Genomic DNA, 18,698 nt, shown 5'->3' with positions numbered 1-18,698 from the left:
TGAGCCCATACATGTGACTGTTTTAGGTCCTGAGTGTATCTTAAAGAGGACATTCTGGGCTTTTCTGTGATACAAAATGTTACAGGAGAGAGCCAGACTAGTTGGGGCATGAAAAAGTTGTCGTAAGGGCTCAGTAATTATAAGGTCTAACTACACAAATGCTTGTTTTCAGTAGCAGTGGTTTTGTATGGATCTAAACACCCTAAACAAATGAACCACATAATGACAATGACACACAAAGTGCCAAGTATTATAGCCAAATGTCTTTCATAATAGTTCAGGGAGTCATAATTTTACCCCCTATCATAAATTATGTTTCATAATTCATGTGGGAATATCTTATAAAGACGGTATGAGAACGCTTTTTAAAGACTTTTAAGTTTTAATATTTTAAACAAGGTGTTCCTCTGAAATAATGATCAATAAAAAAGGAGCTTATGTCCCAATATGACAGCTTCCCAATGTGACAAGATTCACTTTCTTGGGCAATAATGGTGAAAAATGTTAAAAGTTCAATAGGTTATTTATATAGCCTATTAATATTTATTATTATGCTATATTGTGATATTATTGATTGGCTGCTGTGTAATGCACTTCATGTCAAATGATTTCATCAGAATTCAGAGTTTCAAGCATAACTTTAGCAGCTGCTCTGGAAATGAGAAATAAAACCATTTCCAAAGCAAGTGAGCATGACAAACAGAGGCGAGTATTGTATTAAGTGTTTCAATGCGTTTCAGCTGTTGTTTTTAAAGTCTCCTCCAACTGTAAACACAGTTTCATATCATTTTACATTTAACTATCTTAAAACACATATTCAGAAGTCGCAATTGAATGTACAAACAGAATAGCAAAAAAAATAGTTTTATTTATAAAAAGTCAATGTAAGCATGCATACCTTCTCTTGTGCTCGGGTTATCCTCTTCTGTACATTACTGGCCAGTTTCCCGGCGTTGACTCCTTTCCCTACCTCTGCCATGTTTGAGCTTCTTCAAGTTTCCAAAGTGAATAAATAAATAAATAAACGGTTAAGAATGAAGTAAAGCGCAGAGAGAATAGCAGGAGATGCAGAAGAACCGTAATGTGTGGGGAAATACTGTCGGATCAACAGGAGGTCGGTAGGTAAACCCTCTTAAAGAGACAGTGTTTAGAGTTCTAAAGGTGGACACGGAGAGTTATTATTAGACGAAACTACGGTATCAAAAAGTTTAAACTTAAAACTGTCAAGCAATTTGCGGTCTAACTAGTTCCGTTATTCGCCTCTGGTGACTGGAAAACGAGAGAGAAAGAGAAAGAGAGAGAGCGCGCGCGAGAGAGCTGGATTATGTTTCCACTCCTTATTATAGACGCTCTCTTAAAGGCACAGGTAAATACTATCATAGCATCTTTTTTTCTGAGGAAAAGTTGAACAAAATCTTCGTGAATTGTTATACCAGGGTTTTTTTTTTTTTTTTTTTTAAATAATATTTTAGGTATATTTGTAATATTAGTTTTTCACTGTATAAATAAGATTTTTACTCTAGGCTATAGCTGCCTTTTCAATTTTAGGATGGGGGGCCCTCACACTAGAATGATCACATTTGGGCATCATATTTGGGTGTCTGTGGCATCTAAAAGATTCAACAGTTAAGCCATGATCACATTTACCGTTGTTGGGTGAATTTTCATATGTGAATTCAGCTATTTTAATAGGAATAGAGTGGTGCAGGTATGACATCAGAACTTCAGAACAAGACTAATTCACCCCTGGTTCCTTCAAGATTTTCCTATGGGGTTTTTCAATTTATGTGTAAAATAAAGCCTGTGGTAAACATAACTTGACAATACTTTGATGTTTTGCTCTACAAATTACACACACCCATAGATAGAAAATGCAAATTTTGAAGCAGTTATGCTCATTTTTGAAAACGTACGTTTTTAATAAGTAACTAGATAAGGCAGTTATGTTTACCAGAGGCTTTATTTTACACATAAATTGAGAAACCCCATTATAAAACCCCATAGGAAAATCTCAAAGGAACCAATGGCGAATTAGTCTTCCGGGTTCTGACGTCATACCTGCACCACTCTATAGTCATAAGCAGAAATTTTGTGCGAGGGCGAAAGATTTCCACATGCAGTGGGTTCAAGTTGATGCGTAACTAGCATTTATGCTTATTTATTTATGCAGTGGGTCATGCATTGATGTGTTAATAGGCATTTATGCTTATTTATTTAGCAGATGTTTTTAACCAAAGTGACTTAAGTAAAGAATAATAATACAACACACAAAGTTCATCATGTAAATCATTAAAAGTGCTGCAGTATGCTTCTATAAGCTGACCAGAACAAAACTTCTAAAATGTCATCCTTTTCAATCTATTTATTCTCTTGAGCATTTGAAACATGAGACTTGCTTAAATGTTTGCATGGTCTCATTAGTAAGAGGAGTGTTTTTCTTTTCAATAGGGTCATATCACATGTTGATTGGGATTCCCATTACATTGAACCCATCTGACTTTGCTTGCACACTGTACTGATCATTTTCTACCAGCAGGGAACAATTACTGTACATAGACTAGTGGTTCTCAACCAGGGGGCCGGGGAACCACGAATTATTTAACTTAACATTAATATTAATTTAACATTATTAATTAACAATCTTAATTAAATTGCTACAAACACTAAAATAAAGCTGTATAACATAAAACTAACATCATATTATATCATGATTATATCATCATTTGTAAAATACTTATCATAAGTAAAAATCAGCTTAGATAGGAGGGATGAATTAAAGAAACTGTAATAGCCAGCAAAAACCAAATATGAGACAAAATAAATAATTTGTATGAAGTTTAATTTCAAAAATAGAATTTAAATACTTTGCTTGAATACCTTATATTACCTTAACGATATTACAAAGCACATTTTTAAATAAACAGATTGTCTTAAAATGAATGACGATCTAATGAGGAAAGAGACTGGAATATGGAAATAGCGAACAAATATACATAAGGCACAGACAATGTTTGGTCTCTCACAATTCCTGCAAGAAGCAAGACCAGAGGTCAGTTTGTAATCAGTTTTTTTTTTTTTTTTACAGCTAAAGGTGATGTGTGTAATTTATTTATATGAATTTTTATGCAGAGATTACTAAGGATGATTGCTCCATTTGTTTGAGCATCTTGATGATCTCAACACGACAGGCTGCCTTTTCACAGACTGATGACAAATTAAAGGGTATTATACGTTTATAAGAGTATACTTTGTGTTGTATTACCTTTTCATTGATTAAGGGGACCTATTAGGCCCTTTTTCAAAGACTTGATTTTGTTTTTGGGTCTACTAGAACAGGTTTTCATGCTTGAATGTTTAAAAAACACCTTATTTTTAACGTATTTTACATTGTTGCTGCACCTCCCTTCCCAGTCTGCCAAATATGAATGCAAATTCCACTGTTATCAATACAATTTAATGGAACTTGTGACCACAGTTGGCTAATGATGCGTTTGGGAAATGCACCCCTTTTTATTTCTCATCTCTATGAAGCCCCTCCTTCTGAAAAGTGCAATGTGCTGATTGGTCGGCTGGACCAGTGTGTTGTGAATGGTCAACCGCTTCGAGCGTGTTTCGGAAATATCACCCCCTTACAATAACGGCGAGTTTCAACACACTATAACACAAATCAACCAGGCCTCGACTCCTTTTTTAGCATATGCCTTAGGCAGGAATTATTTTAACGTGCACATTCCCCAAAAGAAACCTTAAGACTACAATCAAGGTGTTTGAGGGAGTTCAGAAATATAACTCCTTTTGGTATGAGTTTGTGCTTTGTAGCTTTGCAGACCTTTTCCAAACACAATACTGCACACTAAAAAAATGCTGAAAATGAAAAAGAGCATAATAGGACAATTACAAAAACCTACTTAACGCTGTGTGAGTTTTTCTAATACAACAGCAGAGGGAGTGTTGGCAAATTTTACATCTGTTGTCCAGATTTACTAACAGCTTGCGCCAGCGCAAACCATCTTTTGGCGTTAAAAAACTACTGTCGGGATTTACTAAAGACACGCAGTGCAAAAGTAGCGCTGAAAAGGTGTGGACTGAGTTGTTTTTGCGTCTGAGCTTATTGCATATGCATTTGTAGGAGTTTCCCTTTCAGATGCAAAATTTATGGGAGGAGAGTATTTAAATGAATCACGCAACGCTATTTACTAATATTTGGTTGCCAAGCCATGTTGACCTACATATACATATACATATATATATATACACAAACATTATATATATATGCAGAACAAGCATGCAGAAGTAGACGTTTCTGAATGACTAGTGTTTTAATTCTGCCAAATCTGTTGCGTTTTTAGGGAATTCTGTGTGCGAAGATTACATTTATATTTATGCGTTGAGCAGATGATTCTGTGTGTGTGTGTGTATAGGCCAACATTGCTTGGCAAACGATATTATATACGTGTACATGTTTGTCAGATTACATGTAACAAGTTGCGCCTGTGTCGACCCACACCTGATAAGAACATCAGCTCTGCTTATTTGCGACCCAATGCTAATTTGCACTGCTCTTGGTAGATTGCGTTGGTTGTTATGTAAATGATTTGACTGCGTCTGTGTTATTTAATTTGTGCGTCAGCAGTAGATCAAAACTTGCCACTACCATTGGCGCATTTGTGGAATTGCGCTCTCACGCTAATTTGCCCCGTTCAGTAAATTTGGCCCTTTCTCTCTTATGACCACCGGAAATAATCACTCTAATTTTTACCTTTTTTGGAACGTTGTGGAAACACTATAGTGGGTTTTTCTTTTGCTATTTGAACGCAAAAATTATATTTGCTGTCAACTCTCGTTCACCACAATACAAGTTTACCCAACTACGACTTTTGCTTCTTAGAACCCTGCAAATGTAAAAAGGGTCCATGGCTTGAGTTTGGGGCGGGATTACTTGCATCAATAGCAGATTACAATTATTTTGCAATTCTGCTTGTAGTTGCAGAAATTACACACTTCACCTTTATTAAAGGGATAGTTCACCCAAAAATGAAAATTACCCCATGATTTACAATGCCCTGGCTCTCCTAAGCTTTATAATGAATAAATAGAGGATGAAATTTTAAAGCCCAAAAAAGTGCAACCATCCATCATAAAAGATAACCACATGGCTCAGGGGGGTTAATAAAGGTCTTCTTAAAGCGAAGCGATGCATTTGTGTAAGAAAAATATCCATATTTAAAACTTTAAACACTTAAATGACTGGCTTCCGGCAGACGGCCATATGCACGTCGACTTACGCCAAAAGAGTAACCCCTTACGCGATGTAGGAGTAGCATAAGTTTTGACGCCTCTCACTGTTCAAACAAATAGGGCTGTGAAACGAACTCAAGCTCCGCTTCTCTTATATCGAAATCCTCTGACATTTTTCTTTAAAAATTCTCATTTACATCATTTGTCAGGTCAGAGTTTACTCTTTCGCCGTAAATCGATGCGTCTGGACAATTATTTTAGTTTTAAATATGGATTTTTTTTTTTTTTTTTTTACACAAATGCATCGCTTTGCTTCAGAAGGCCTTTATTAACCCCCCAGAGCCATGTGGTTATCTTTTATGATGGATTGGTTGCACTTTTTGGACTTCAAAATCTCATCTTCTATTTACTGCTATTATAAAGCTTGGATGCATCAGGATATTTATCAATATAACTCCGAATGTATTCGTCTGAAAGAAGAAAGTCATATACACCTAGGATGGCTTGAGGGTGAGTAAATCATGGGGCAAGTTTCATTTTTGTGTGAACTATCCATTTAAGTAGTTAAAAAGTCTGCTTTCGGTATGCATTGCATCGTAGCACTTAGCACCATCCCCTAAGTCACAAACCCTGAGCATTCAGTCAACTCTCTTCGCCCATCTCTGCGTTTCTTTTCAATCCATCATCTTTCATTTTCTTCTAAGGCCCAAGGGTGGAATAGTTCAGAGTCTAGCAGTAGTGTTCCCACACTGAGTAGGACCTGAGAGTACCAGTGTAAGCCGTTCTTAAGGATCCGATCCGGTCCGGTCCAGCTGTACAACAGGCGCAGAGGCGCAAATGCCCAGTGAGCTAGCCGTTGTTTGTTTACCGCGGCGTAACATGAGGTGACCACGCCATTCACCACCAAAGTCCCATGGGCAGTGAGTGGGGCGTAAACCCCCTGGTCCTCCCGCACCTCCACTCGAGTGATCCGTGAAACACGCTTCCTGAGTTCCCCTTCATCGACGATCAGCAAACACTGCCCGGGCTGGGCATCACTGGCAAATATCGCCCGGAGGGCTCCCGGCGTTGGCCGGCCCCCTCTGGAGCAGTTTCCAACCCAAACAAACAGTAAATGAGCTGCTGTTAAAGAGACGTTGGCCCCATCCTCAGTGCTGATCACATAAAAGTGCTTCTGGGTAATAGGGCTACGGTCCAGAAAGGTGAGGACTTCGCTGTAGACGAGGTCGCCAGTCCCATCACTTCCCATTGAGGCCAGAACAAGATCTCCTGCTCGCAGGTCATGGATTGGTCTATGTGTGCCGTCCTCCATTGTCACCAGAGCCTCTCCAGGGAAACAGCCTCCTGTGTTTATTGCTACTGAGTGATCTGAAGAGAAGATTGAGAAAGGAATGGAAGAGAGGAATGAAAAGATGGAGAAAGAAAGGAATAGAAAATGATTCATTAAGGAAATAATGAATGGATTCAATGTCCTGTTTCTAATCTTCACTTCTGAGTCACTGATATACCTCTGGCCCTTCGACCCTTCATTCATTGGTTGGTCCTACGGTGTTTCCCTCAGTGAATGGTTGAGTTGGTTAATAGGATCAGTGTGGCATCCTCAAAGTGATTGGCCAGGGTGGCAAATATAAGGCCTTTAACGTCCTCTTCATTGGGATGTTGGTGTGTGAGTGCCTCCTAGTGGACTGATTCTGACTTTACTGGCACTGCCAGCAATCTTGCCTCTTTAGACTCCACGTTTTTGTACAAATTACAAGATATACATAACATTATACAATATATATATATAAGCTAGGTATAAAAACCCTGTATTCCTTCTGATCATGTCAGGGACAGCTGACTTGCATAACGGTCTGGGCAGGAAGGACAGAAGAAAGAAGAACAAAGGGCAAGAAAATGGTGGGAAAAGAAAAAGGAAAAACAGAGAAACAGATAATGAATATTAGAGATTTTATTATGAAACTCAATGTATGTAAATAGACAAAATAGTAAATCACACCTGTATAAGAGGTATGCTAAAAAAAAAAAAAAAACAAGAAATAGCCAGACTTATACGTAATCTGCAGACTATTCTAAAGGAAAATCTGCAGATTGGATTTAAACATGGTAAAATGCTTTAAATGTAGATGCTTACTAATATCTTAATTACGGTCTGAAATCTTCAATAAACAAGCATGCAGAAGTAGACGTTTCTGAATGACTAGTGTTTTAATTCTGCCGAATCTGTTGCGTTTTTAGGGAATTCTGTGTGCGAAGATTACATTTATATTTATGCGTTGAGCAGATGATTCTGTGTGAGTCTGCAAATGGCTAATGCATTTCACAATATTATGTTGCAACAAAGTCTGAAAGAGTGAATGAGTTTGAGATTGTTACCTTACATCATAATGATATAATTGAAAATATAACAATAAGATACAGGAATATTAAATTGACAGTCTGCTTCCCCCACAGTTTCCCCCCTGTTAGATTAATAGAAATCACTAAAAAGATTAAATAGCATGTATGCTAATAGCTAAATTGGAGATGCTAAAGCTACATGAAGTCTGTGTAGACTTGCATGGAAATAAGGATCAAGGTAAAGCACAGCTGGAAAAGTAAGAAAGGTAAAGGTAAATGTTAGAAATGGTGAACAGAGGAGTGAGTGCATTCATCAGACGGCCCAGTGCTGCAAGATTGTGCTGTTTTAATCATGTGAAGCAAAGAAATTATACCAAGATGAATCAAACATGGCTCTCTTCATTAGAAAAGCCATACCCCGCAGTGTGTGCTGAAACAGGAATCTAATGCGATTCCTTCTGTATCTATAGATATGCTCTCACAGCCCATCTCTTGCCCTCATTTTCTCACATTACATGGCTGTGAGATGCTTTGTTAGTTTTGGTTAGATTAAAAAAATGTTAAAAGTAACATGAAATCAAACTTTATCCAATTTAAAAATCTACATAAAAATCCTCATCAAAATAATTTTCAGTAGGTCTGGCATTGAAATGACTTTCCACTTTGCTCTTCAATGCATTTATTTGATCAAAAATACTGTAAAAACAGTAATATTGTAAAATATTATCACATCTCTGCATCTCTTTAATTCTTTTATATTTTAAAGGCGCTAAAGAGGATGTTTTGTTTTATACACTTTTGCAATATTACTTGAAACTGTCTTTACTTACTGATAAAAGACTATTTATTAGGTGCACTGAAAGGAATAATATTAATATACATCATCTGTGCATGAGGTAGGGCCTAAAAAACGAGCGCAGCTGCGCGCTCCAGTAACTTTCCACACTCCACAGGCGCCGCATGCAATGTTTTTGTCCGGAGACAACAACTGCAGATTATGAGTTACCTGCAGTGAGTCCGACATAATGAATCCACTAACACGACACAGCGAATGCCGGTGGTAAACACTCATGCTCCGATACTCGTGCACGAGTTTTGGGAGGCATTCCTTTGAAACGAGCTGTGAAGGAGGGGGGTTGTTCTTAAGCATGCGCTCATTTCAAAAACTCAGTAACAGTCTTTGGATTCTCAGTCGACGAAAAGATCCTCTCTATCACCTTTAATATATTGCAATATATTCCTGTGATGGCAAAGCTGAAATTTACACATTAAAGTCTTCAGTGTCACATGATCCTTCTGAAATCATTCTAATTTGCTGCTCAAGAAACATTTCTTATTATTATCAATGTTGAAAACAGCTGTGCTGCTTAATATTAATATAATATTATAAATATAATCTTATATGATACATTTTTTTAGGATTCTTAGATTAACAGAACAACACTGATTTGAAATGGAGATATTTTGTAACATTAGAAATGCCTTTACTGTCATTTTGATCAATTTAATATATTTCCCCATGAATAAAATTAAGTCCCAAAGTTAACACACTTTATTTCTCACTGAATATCCTGTTTAACTCAGAAAAAAAATGTGAATGGTATTTCACGGTGACTTGCTAATGAACAAGTCACATGCTAATATCCCACCATGATTGTTTTCCTTTCTTTTCCCAGCCTTCATTTGTAAGAACTAGTCTGTTTCTCACTTGACCTTTCCCCCCATTCACAACTTCAACACAAACACACAGCCCCTCTCTCACCTGATTTGACACTGCAGTGTATGTGGCCTTTGGATTCGTAGTAGACCCAGTCGAAGCCGGCCTCCACCGCCAGACGGGCCAGCATGGCGTACTTGTTCCGGTCGCGGTCCGAGGTAGTGATGTCAACCGCCCTGCCCTCATAATGCAGAGACTCTTCAGAGTGATGGCCGTCTTCATCCCAACCCTCCGTCACACGCAGACGCACGCCTGGCCACAGGTTCATCACAGAGATGGCCAGGGAGTTCAGCTTATCTTTACAGCGCTGCAAAAGAAAAATTATGAGAAAAATTTACTAGAATGCATACACATGAAAAGTGATCAAATGATTACCAGATAACAGGGTTATTATCGTTAACTAAACTAAAACCATAAAAAATTGGTTGAAATAAAAGATTAAAAAAAACTTGCCATGCAACATTTCTAATTTGAAGTATACTGTACAACAAATATTTTAATAAAAATAAAAACTATTTAGATGTTTAACTCATAAAAATATATATATTAGATCAAGTTTTAGTAATTTTGTTAGAATTTTTTGTCATATTATATATATATATATAATATTAAAATATTAATAAAATCTATCATAGTATATCGAATAACTCTGCCAGGAAGCTAATGCAGCAAATGCCTGAGTTTAAGTATGATCTGTTGTTCTTTCAGGCTAATCATTTACATGCATTTAATGTGAGCCATAAGGAAATTAGTAATGTAAACATTACAGTAACCATGATTACGGTTGCACATTTTTTACATTGTCTGGGAAAACAGCAACTTCTTAACAGAAAAAAGAAAAAAAAATTCACAGTCACAATGTCTCACAACAAAATATATAAAAATGTACTTCTGGTGGTTTATGTAGCGTAAATGACCAGTGTGACAGTATTTAAAGCCAACTGAATACTGAACTCTGATACATAAGTTACCAATTAAACAAACAGAAGGAGGCTTTGCGTGCCTGAGTAAGAAAGAACACAAGGCCATTGTCTTGACTTTGTGAATTTCCTGCAAGAAATATGGATTTTAGGACGCTCATGTCAAAAAGCCTGTGGCAAGTAGTTGCTAGGTGAGAAACGCAGTGAGCAATGGCAAATATAATCCTGACAGCCATTTGTAGAACTGACGCATTTGTGGTTAGCACAAACACACTCTGCCCGTGGGCTGATAAATCCCTGTCTCAACCAGAGGCCACGAGACATGCAAGGTCACTGGATAACCACCAACTAAGTGGTCACAAATTGCTTACTGAGTGACGGCAGAGATTCTTTGATGTCGCCATTCTAAGTCCTCACTACATAGTTGTGCCATCAAACCATCTATTTCTGTTCTCTGAATTGGAGACCTACCTTTCCACTCAATAGCTGCTCTACAAAGCTCTGTGGACTATCTGTTTAAGACTAAGCTCTGTGATTTAATGTCTCTGTGCTATTAGGATCTATCTTTCAGAGCTGTGCTTGGTCTCAATGGATACTGGGCCATCAGAGTCCAGGCTGGTATGAGAGAGGAATGGAGATTTGAAAATATAGTGCTATTGTGTTTGGTTGTTCTGTTGAGTCTCTGAGAGTCACTGAATCCAAAACAAGTACAGGAGCAAATGCTTAGACTACAGTCAAAGCATCAACAATGATAATGCACTCTCCCACACTCAAGTATGCTTACTTTTATGCAAACCTGTATATATATGCAAAGCCGCATGGCTTGCTTTCTTCCATGAAACCTAAAAGGAGGCGTTTTGAAGAATGTTCAAACTGCTCTTTCTCAAATGATAAACGCATTTGGTAAACACAGCAGGGGCTATCGAGTTTCGAGAAAAAAAATAAAAACATCATCATAAATGTCGTCAACTATTCACTAAAAAGTCTAAACTATAAAGTGCTGCAGTAATGAGTTCTAAAACTCAGAGATGAGTTCCATTATTCTGCAGTCAATGGGTTTTTGGCTGAAATAAGGTCTGTGGTGAACACAAGCTCAAGATATGTTCACGTTTTATTCTACAACATAAGAATCAGTAATCAGTAATCACTCATCTACTAACTAGTCCACTTTTACAGCTTATATTCACACTCTTGCAAACTATTATAACTCAAACTTACCAACTTGTAGATTTTAAATAAAGATCAACAGAGTTATCAGAGACAACCATAAAGTCATAACTGTGGTGAACTTTGTTTATAGCTTAACTTTAGCTTTTTACTTCTGACGTTTGTGTTTAGGCAAATTTCAAAATTCAAAATGTTGTGTTCATGTGTAAAGATTTACTTCAAGGTGCAGTGTGTAAATTTTAGCGGCATCTAGCGGTGAGGTTGCGAATTGCAATATAGAGAAGCTACAGTGGCCAACACAGGACAAACATTTCATCATCGTTTGAGACAGCAGAGAGTATTCAGTAAAGCAAACACGCTCTGTAGAGCAGTTTGTCCGTTTAGGGCTACTGAAGAAAATGCCGGCGCAAAATGGCGACTTAACATGTAAGGGGACCGGCGGTGTATGTAGATAGAAATGGCTCATTGTAAGGTAATAAAAACACAATGGTTCATTATGTAAGGTCTTTATACACCACTGAAAACATAGTTATGTATATTATATTGCATGTCAATAGATCCTCCTAAAAATTTACAAATCCACATTGCACCTTGGTTACAGAGCGTATTTCCTGCAATAATCTACATGCCAATGGAAAAATCCTATTGGATTTTGTTGAAGGAATCAGGGTGATGATGACTTCTGGGATGGTCTATACAAAAATCACCCCTGGAGCACTCTATAGATCTCATAATTCATTCATATTTGTGCATATTCAAACTTCCTGATTGGTCATGTGATGTGCGAGAACCAATGCCGTTTGGCATCTGATGTCAAGCCTGGCATGCTTTGTCTTCACCTGCAAGTTTGAATATGCAGACACACAAATGAGAATAGAAGACCAATATTTTCATTATATGGAATAGAGCAGCGTGAACATTCTTCAAAACATCTCATTTGAGAAGTTATACAGGTTTCATTTCTTGGTGAATTTTTCATTAAAGAACAAAACCTTCACTGAAATTTAGGGGACCAAAAACCATTTTGGAAGCATCTTTTTGTCCACTCCACATACAAAAAAGCAGAGCTTAAATGACATTTTAAAAATGTCAAAGGGATATTTCACCCAAAAAAATGAAAATTCGGTCATAATTTACCCACTGTTTTCCAAACTTGTATACATTTCTTTGTTCTGCTGAACACAAAGGAAGATATTTTGAAGAATGTTTGTAACCGAACATTCGCGGGGTACCACTGAACAGGCTTTTTTTTGTTGTTCTCCCATATGGAAGTCAATGGTGCCCCACAACTGTTTGGTTACAAACATTCTTCAAAATATCTTCCTTTGTGTTCAGCAGAACAAATAAATGTATACAGGTTTAGAAAAACTTAAGGGTGAGCAAACAATGACAGAATTTTCATTTTTGGGTGAACTATCCCGTTAAGTTTTCCTCATTCCAAAAGTTGAAACAATGAGCTCCTGGACCTTGAAGAGTTCCAGTGAATCTTTAAAAGACCTAGACTGATAAACTCTAAGACTGTAGAACCGGTTTATGGTGACCTGCAGAAGGAAACGGTAGTTTATGGTTAACTAGAAATATGTGCATTTGGCATCATTTCAGAAATGCCAATCTGAATGGAAAAATATGCGTTTTAGTTATAAGAATCCATATATAGATATTTATGAAGATTTTCCTGAACACGTCTCCGGATTGGATGATAAGAATAGCGTCTCGGAGAGCTGTAATAGATGCCTATTCACATAGCGGTGTGGATTTCAGCTTTTTTCGTTGTGGTTGCAAAAGTGAACTGGACTTCATAAATCACCCCGTGAACTCTGTTAGTTTTGCTTTCAAAGCGTAGATCGACGGGTTTTCAGGAGGAGAGCCTTCACACTAACCGCGGGCTACACAAACATTCACCCCGCGCGCACCGACGGCACGGGGCCCTGAACACTCGCTCCTGTATGAGAGCGCCGGGGCCGCTCGCCGCCGAATCAAAAATAAGGTGGAGAAAAATATGTGTGTAATTAAGGCTTAAATGCATGTGAAGCCGACTATTTTTACACACGTACGCTACAAAAACAAACAAAAAAATAACAGAATAAAAAGGAAAAACAGACCAGAGGTTGTCTCCAGCCGTCGCCGCAGTTTGGCCCTCATAAATCGCGTGAAGGTCAGGTAAACGAACGCAGCGCTCGCCGGAGAGGTGACAGGTAAAGACGGGGTGAGATCTATGAGCCCCTCCTCAGTTCCCACATGGCTCTCCTGGACATTAACGTGTGGGCATTCAGAGGAAAAGAGCTGATATAAATACTTTTAGGTGAGGGGGAGATTGGAGTCAAATAAATTCCACTCGGGACCACATCAACGTCGTAAAAAATATCTGACGCTTCAAAAAGGGGGGTGTATGCCGTTAATCACGAGCGGTCGTGTTTAAGCATACGGGTAAACATTAAAACAGTCACAGGTCATGCTCAATCTACAAGGGCAGTTTTAATGTTTTCTTTTCCAATCGTGCTTAAAACAGCGACGGCACTGTTTTAATTAAACGTTTCAGGTTTCCCTTCCCTTCCATTTTATTGACAGTCACCCCTTTTGCGTTCATTCATTCACATAAATTGAGCGAGAGCCCCGTGGGAGAAAGTTCAAATATGTGGTTATAAAATAACCCGACGACTACCGTGTCTTTAATTTGACGAAACCTGCCCCCATATTCTCTGTCGTGAAGACTGAAGACCCAAAACCTTGAATGAACCCAAGGATTTTCACTTTTGGGGGGGGGAACTATGGTCTCTATCCCCATACATCCACAACCATTTTTTCATCTATGAGACCGTAGTAAAAGAAAAGTGACCTGAGCAAAGGCTCCTCAAAAAGGCCATTGAATGTTGTGTAGTCTGCAAATGTCTGGGCTGGCAAGTTAAGGGTTGTAGGTACGAACCCCACAGTCATAAACTCAACATTCTGCTGACAATAAACCACATGCTGTTCCAGGGGGTCTGTCCCTGTTTTAAGTCACTTTGGATGAAAGTCTAATCTAAATGGCAAATTATACATTTGCAGATTTCCTCAGAATTATCTCAAAGATTTTTAGCAACTTTCCAAAACATAACCCACACCTTTATTGAAATCCACAATAATTTTGACAGTTTGACAATATGGCAGTGCCCTGATTTATTGGGCACAGAAAAAAAGGTCACTGTACTGTCAATTAAATAATGACATACATAGTTCAATAATGATTGAGGATCTGGGCTGGAAACTTGAACCATCACCTGATCCTTCATCACATATTGACCCAGATGTTAAAAGTCACTTTGGTTGAAAGTTTAAACCTGTGTCCAAATTCGGTCCTGAATGGCGACTGTCCAGCAGAGTTCCAGCAACAAACCTGCCTGGAAGTTTCTAGTATGCCTACTACGGTCTTCATTAGCTGGTTCAGGTGTGTTTAATTGGGTTTGGAGCTGAACACTGCAGGACAGTGGCCCTCCAGGAGCAGGATTGGACAACGAATACTTTGCAGACCTTCGATATTCTCTGAATTATCTCAAGGATGCCTACCTTTTCTGATGCCGAATGCAAGTTTTAACCTATGTTGCAGTACCCTGAACTAATGCTCTTGATCTTAAAACAAACTTTACTGTACATTAAATAGTAGCAGTATTATTAGTAAACTACTGCGCAAGTAAAGCAGAGGGTAGTGTAACCTAAGAGCTGTAGGCTCAAACCTGATTGTTCCATGAACTACCACCATTGAACCATTGATTAAAATGCTTAAAGGGATAGTTCACCCTAAAATGAAAATTGCTCATCATTTATTCACACCCAATCTGTCTTTCTTTCTTCTGTAGAACACAAAGATGTTTTTAAAAATGCTTGTAAAGAACAGTTTTGGTTACTTGACTTGTATTTTAAGGACAAAAACAAAAAAACAAACAAAAAAAAAACAGACACTTCTCAATATCTCTGTTTTCTTCCACAGAAGATAAAAAGTAAATCAAAGTGTGAGCGTTTCATTTTATTTTGATGGTCCCTTTAACACATTCTATAAATAATGTTGCACATACATGTCAACCAACTCTCGTTAGAGTTAGTTAGTAGGCTGGTAGGGTTAGGGTTAGAATAAGTTGACATGTACTTGCAAAGTTACGAATAGTCGGTAGAACTTATATGGGGTTAGCATCACAATAAAGAGTTAGCAGATATTAAGCAGACAGTCTACTAATAATCAAATGAGTGTTAGTTGACATGCAAAGTTACTTCTAGTTCAAAAGGGACCGTAAAAATAAAGTGTTTTCATTTTTGGATGAACTCTCTCTTTAACCACAAGTCCTTTTGGATAAAAATCTCAACTGAGTTATAATTGAACAATTAGCCGACCTAAACACTTCTGTGTGAGGACCCCATGTGTCTGCCTCACCTGAGTCATCATGCGGTCCGCACCTGTGTTCTCCTCATCCTTGAAGATGATGTCTGGGTTGTAGTTGGGCGTCAGCTCCTTAAAGCGCTCGGAGCTGCGAGTTATCTTCCCCTCATATCTCCCACTGGCTCCCAGTGTTTTTTCGGCTACGTTTGGACTGAACTGCTTATAGGCGAGCGGCGTGAGTTTCCTTGTAGTCCGTCTCTTGCCGTAACCTCTGCCCGGTCCACAGCTGTCGTACGCAGGCGAGAAAGCCAAGATGAAGCCGGTGAGGAGCGCCGCTGCTGTGGAGAGTCTCATGCCAACCGGTGCAAGCGGGCACTCCAAAAGATGGAGTGTCAAAGATGGTGAAGATGATGGTAAAGCGACCCTCCTCCCCCCAATCTCAGCTTCAGTCCCCGCGCAAGATCACCGGAGGGGGAGGAGGACCAGTCTATTAGGACACCTGGCGCTCACCATCCTTTTACGCACGGAAAGACACCCCGGCAGACGTTGGGATCCTCAGGCGGTTGGTTGACGGAGAGGTTGGTGCCAGCTCGTCAGTCCTCCTCTCAGGTCTGTAAAACTCGCTTTCTCTCAGTCCAAGCGGAGACAGGGGGAATAAATAGAGAAGTTCCGTTTATCTTGGCACGCGCGTTGAGAGTCGCCTGCAGGCGGGTCCTGGTTGCGCAGAGCCGCGGTCAGAGTGCGCGTCCCCGCAGCGGTTTCTGGCTCCCGGCTCGGCTGTTTGACTACTGCGCTGTGGCGCGCGGCTCTCAGTTGAGATGGAAATGGAAGTGACCCGAGCTCAGATGCTACTGAAGCAGCCGCACCCTGCCAGTCCTGCCCTCTGTCTGTCTCTGCCCTCCTCTCCACCCCTCCGGGCAGACGCGCTTTATCAGCCCTGCTGCTGCTCTCCCCCTGTACCGCAACCGGCGGCTGCCAAGACGCGAGACAAACAGCAGGCGCATTACAGGTCTGGACTCTCGGACCCTGATGTGTCCAGTCTTTTGAACCTGTGCAGCAATGCTCTCTACTGCCTGTCAACGGTACGTCAGCACTTAAACAAACACACAAACTATTCTTACACTGAATCTTTAATATGGCAAATTACAAGACAACTGATATTTATATTATACATTTATTATATATATATTAGTTATTATATATATATAATTTTTTATTGATGCTCATTATTAAACCATTAAGTGTATTTACATTAATTCTTAACATTAATAAACGCAATTATTATATTTGTTAGGCCTATTCCGTTTATTTCACTTTTATTTTTCCACTTTTACTTGTGAAAGTAAATTGACCATTTATTTATTTATTTTTTTGTAAACTGATTTGGTTAAGGTAGACCATGCAAAAAAGAAAAAGAAAAGAAAAAAAAATTGTAGTTTCTAAATTCTATAAACAAATTTAAATTTTCTATTTAAAAAAGAATTTGTCAAATTCAAAAAAAAATAATTCTTTTTATTTATGCTTATTATTGAACCACTTAAATTGATAACTTATTTAAAGGCACACTATGTACATTTTTGCTGTTGGAGGTCACCTATTCAAAACAAAGGCGAGATGATGTCGAGATTGAGCGTGAAATCTTGGGAATTGTCATCTTCACCTCACAGCCAGTGGAAGAGAATCGGGACAGGACTCGGGCAGAAATCATGTTCATGGATGAGATTATTAACGTTACTGTAGTATGAAGCAGAGCGGGGCCGAGTGCTGCGGGAGCGGAACGAGGCTGCTGAAGCGATTGCTAATGAGAGAAGAGCGCGACACGGCTCGAGAGCAGCGGAACTTTTATTATGCCACAGTCGCCGCTTCCGCTTCTGCTGGTCAAGCACAAGCATGCCACATGAGTCCTGAAAAGTGAAGCCAAAGCGTCTCGATCGCCCCCAGGTGGCTGGATGCAGTATAGGTCATAAACCCCGACCTTACCATGTATTACAGTGGGATGTGAGACCAATTAAATTAAATTACACTTCAAATATTTTTTTTCCAAAGACAATATCTGTCTCATTAGGCAGTTATCATCACACTGGTGTTAGTTCAAGTGTTCATTCTTTAAATAAGTTTGGTTTTAGTTAGTTATTTGATACTATAAAAACAGGGGTGAGATGTCATGATTGACAGCTGAGGTTGAGCGCTTCTCTGAGTGAAGTAGTCACTGAGGCGCCAACTGACTTTTTTCTGTATTTTCACGAGGTGATTGGAGCCTTAACTTTAATTTCTACATTTCCATAACTATTTCACACCAACATAATGAGTTGTTCTGAGTCTGGGTGGGACTTTGGTATCGTGGCTCCTCTTTGTGCTCACTACTGCGCAGACTCGGGTTTCAAGTTCACTATGCGCAGACTCGAGACTCAAGATGTCAGCGCCATATAGACACTGGCGGCTTCACGTACTACAGTGGAAGAGAGTGAAGGTGCGTCGTCCATATTTTTTCCACAGTCTGTGGTCAAGCGTATGAGGTAACGCAGGATGTTTTCTCATATTAGATACATTTGAGTGTGCTGCTGTGAGACACTTGTTGCACACTCAAGTAATCTAGATCGATTTTAGAATATATTATTGCTGGATGGCTTGTGTTGATAAATGGCATGCAATTAAATACAAACATATTGTATTATGAAGAAAATGTTGTATTACTTACTAAAAATCAAGCTGCATCTGATTATGCTATGTTAGCTACTTGACAAAATAGTGTTTTTCTCTGAGGCATGGTAAAAAGTATGGTACTCGCAGAAAATCAAGAAAACTAGATTTAAACAATAAGACTAAACTGTTGAGTTATATAACAATAATTCGTTTTCTGTCTTTAAATGTATCCAAACGGTTGTTCTCTTTTCTAATAAAACATGTAATATATTAAAGGGATAGTTCACCCGAAAATGAAAATTTGATGTTTATCTGCTTACTCCCA

At 38.8% G+C, this 18,698-nt stretch overlaps 2 protein-coding genes across 8 annotated transcripts in view; both read right to left on the bottom strand.

The window, feature by feature from the left end:
* The window catches only part of bin1b (bridging integrator 1b), a 29,718-nt gene extending 28,463 nt beyond the window's left edge, over positions 1-1,255 (bottom strand). For all 7 annotated transcript variants that reach the window (XM_067374455.1, XM_067374460.1, XM_067374459.1 and 4 more), the window contains exon 1: positions 899-1,255. In XM_067374455.1, coding sequence (XP_067230556.1) covers positions 899-979 — 81 coding nt within the window. In that variant the 5' untranslated portion in view covers positions 980-1,255. The remainder of the gene's footprint in view (positions 1-898) is intronic.
* Positions 1,256-5,551: 4,296 nt separating this feature from the next.
* On the bottom strand, positions 5,552-16,843 carry ihhb (Indian hedgehog signaling molecule b). Its single transcript, XM_067374463.1, has 3 exons — positions 15,785-16,843; positions 9,341-9,602; positions 5,552-6,606 (listed from the first exon to the last, which is right to left on the bottom strand). The coding sequence occupies exons 1-3, from the start codon at positions 16,082-16,084 to the stop codon at positions 5,921-5,923; spliced, it is 1,248 nt and encodes a 415-aa protein (XP_067230564.1). The 5' UTR covers positions 16,085-16,843; the 3' UTR covers positions 5,552-5,920.
* Between the last annotated feature and the right edge of the window lie 1,855 nt (positions 16,844-18,698).

The sequence above is a fragment of the Chanodichthys erythropterus genome, chromosome 21 (genome assembly GCF_024489055.1).
Source record: "Chanodichthys erythropterus isolate Z2021 chromosome 21, ASM2448905v1, whole genome shotgun sequence".
In the NCBI taxonomy this organism is placed as follows: Eukaryota; Metazoa; Chordata; class Actinopteri; order Cypriniformes; family Xenocyprididae; genus Chanodichthys; species Chanodichthys erythropterus.
The sequence above is the reverse complement of the archived record's forward strand: the minus strand, read 5'-3'. Positions and strand labels throughout refer to the sequence as shown.

Coding starts and splice junctions, on each gene's coding strand:
- ihhb (XM_067374463.1), bottom strand. CDS start 16,084: ATGAGACTCTCCACAGCAGCGGCGCTCCTCACCGGCTTCATCTTGGCT. Junction 9,603..15,784: donor CGGACCGCATGATGACTCAG/GTGAGGCAGACA, acceptor TTTCTTTTGCAG/CGCTGTAAAGATAAGCTGAA. Junction 6,607..9,340: donor ACACTGCAGTGTCAAATCAG/GTGAGAGAGGGG, acceptor TCTTCTCTTCAG/ATCACTCAGTAGCAATAAAC.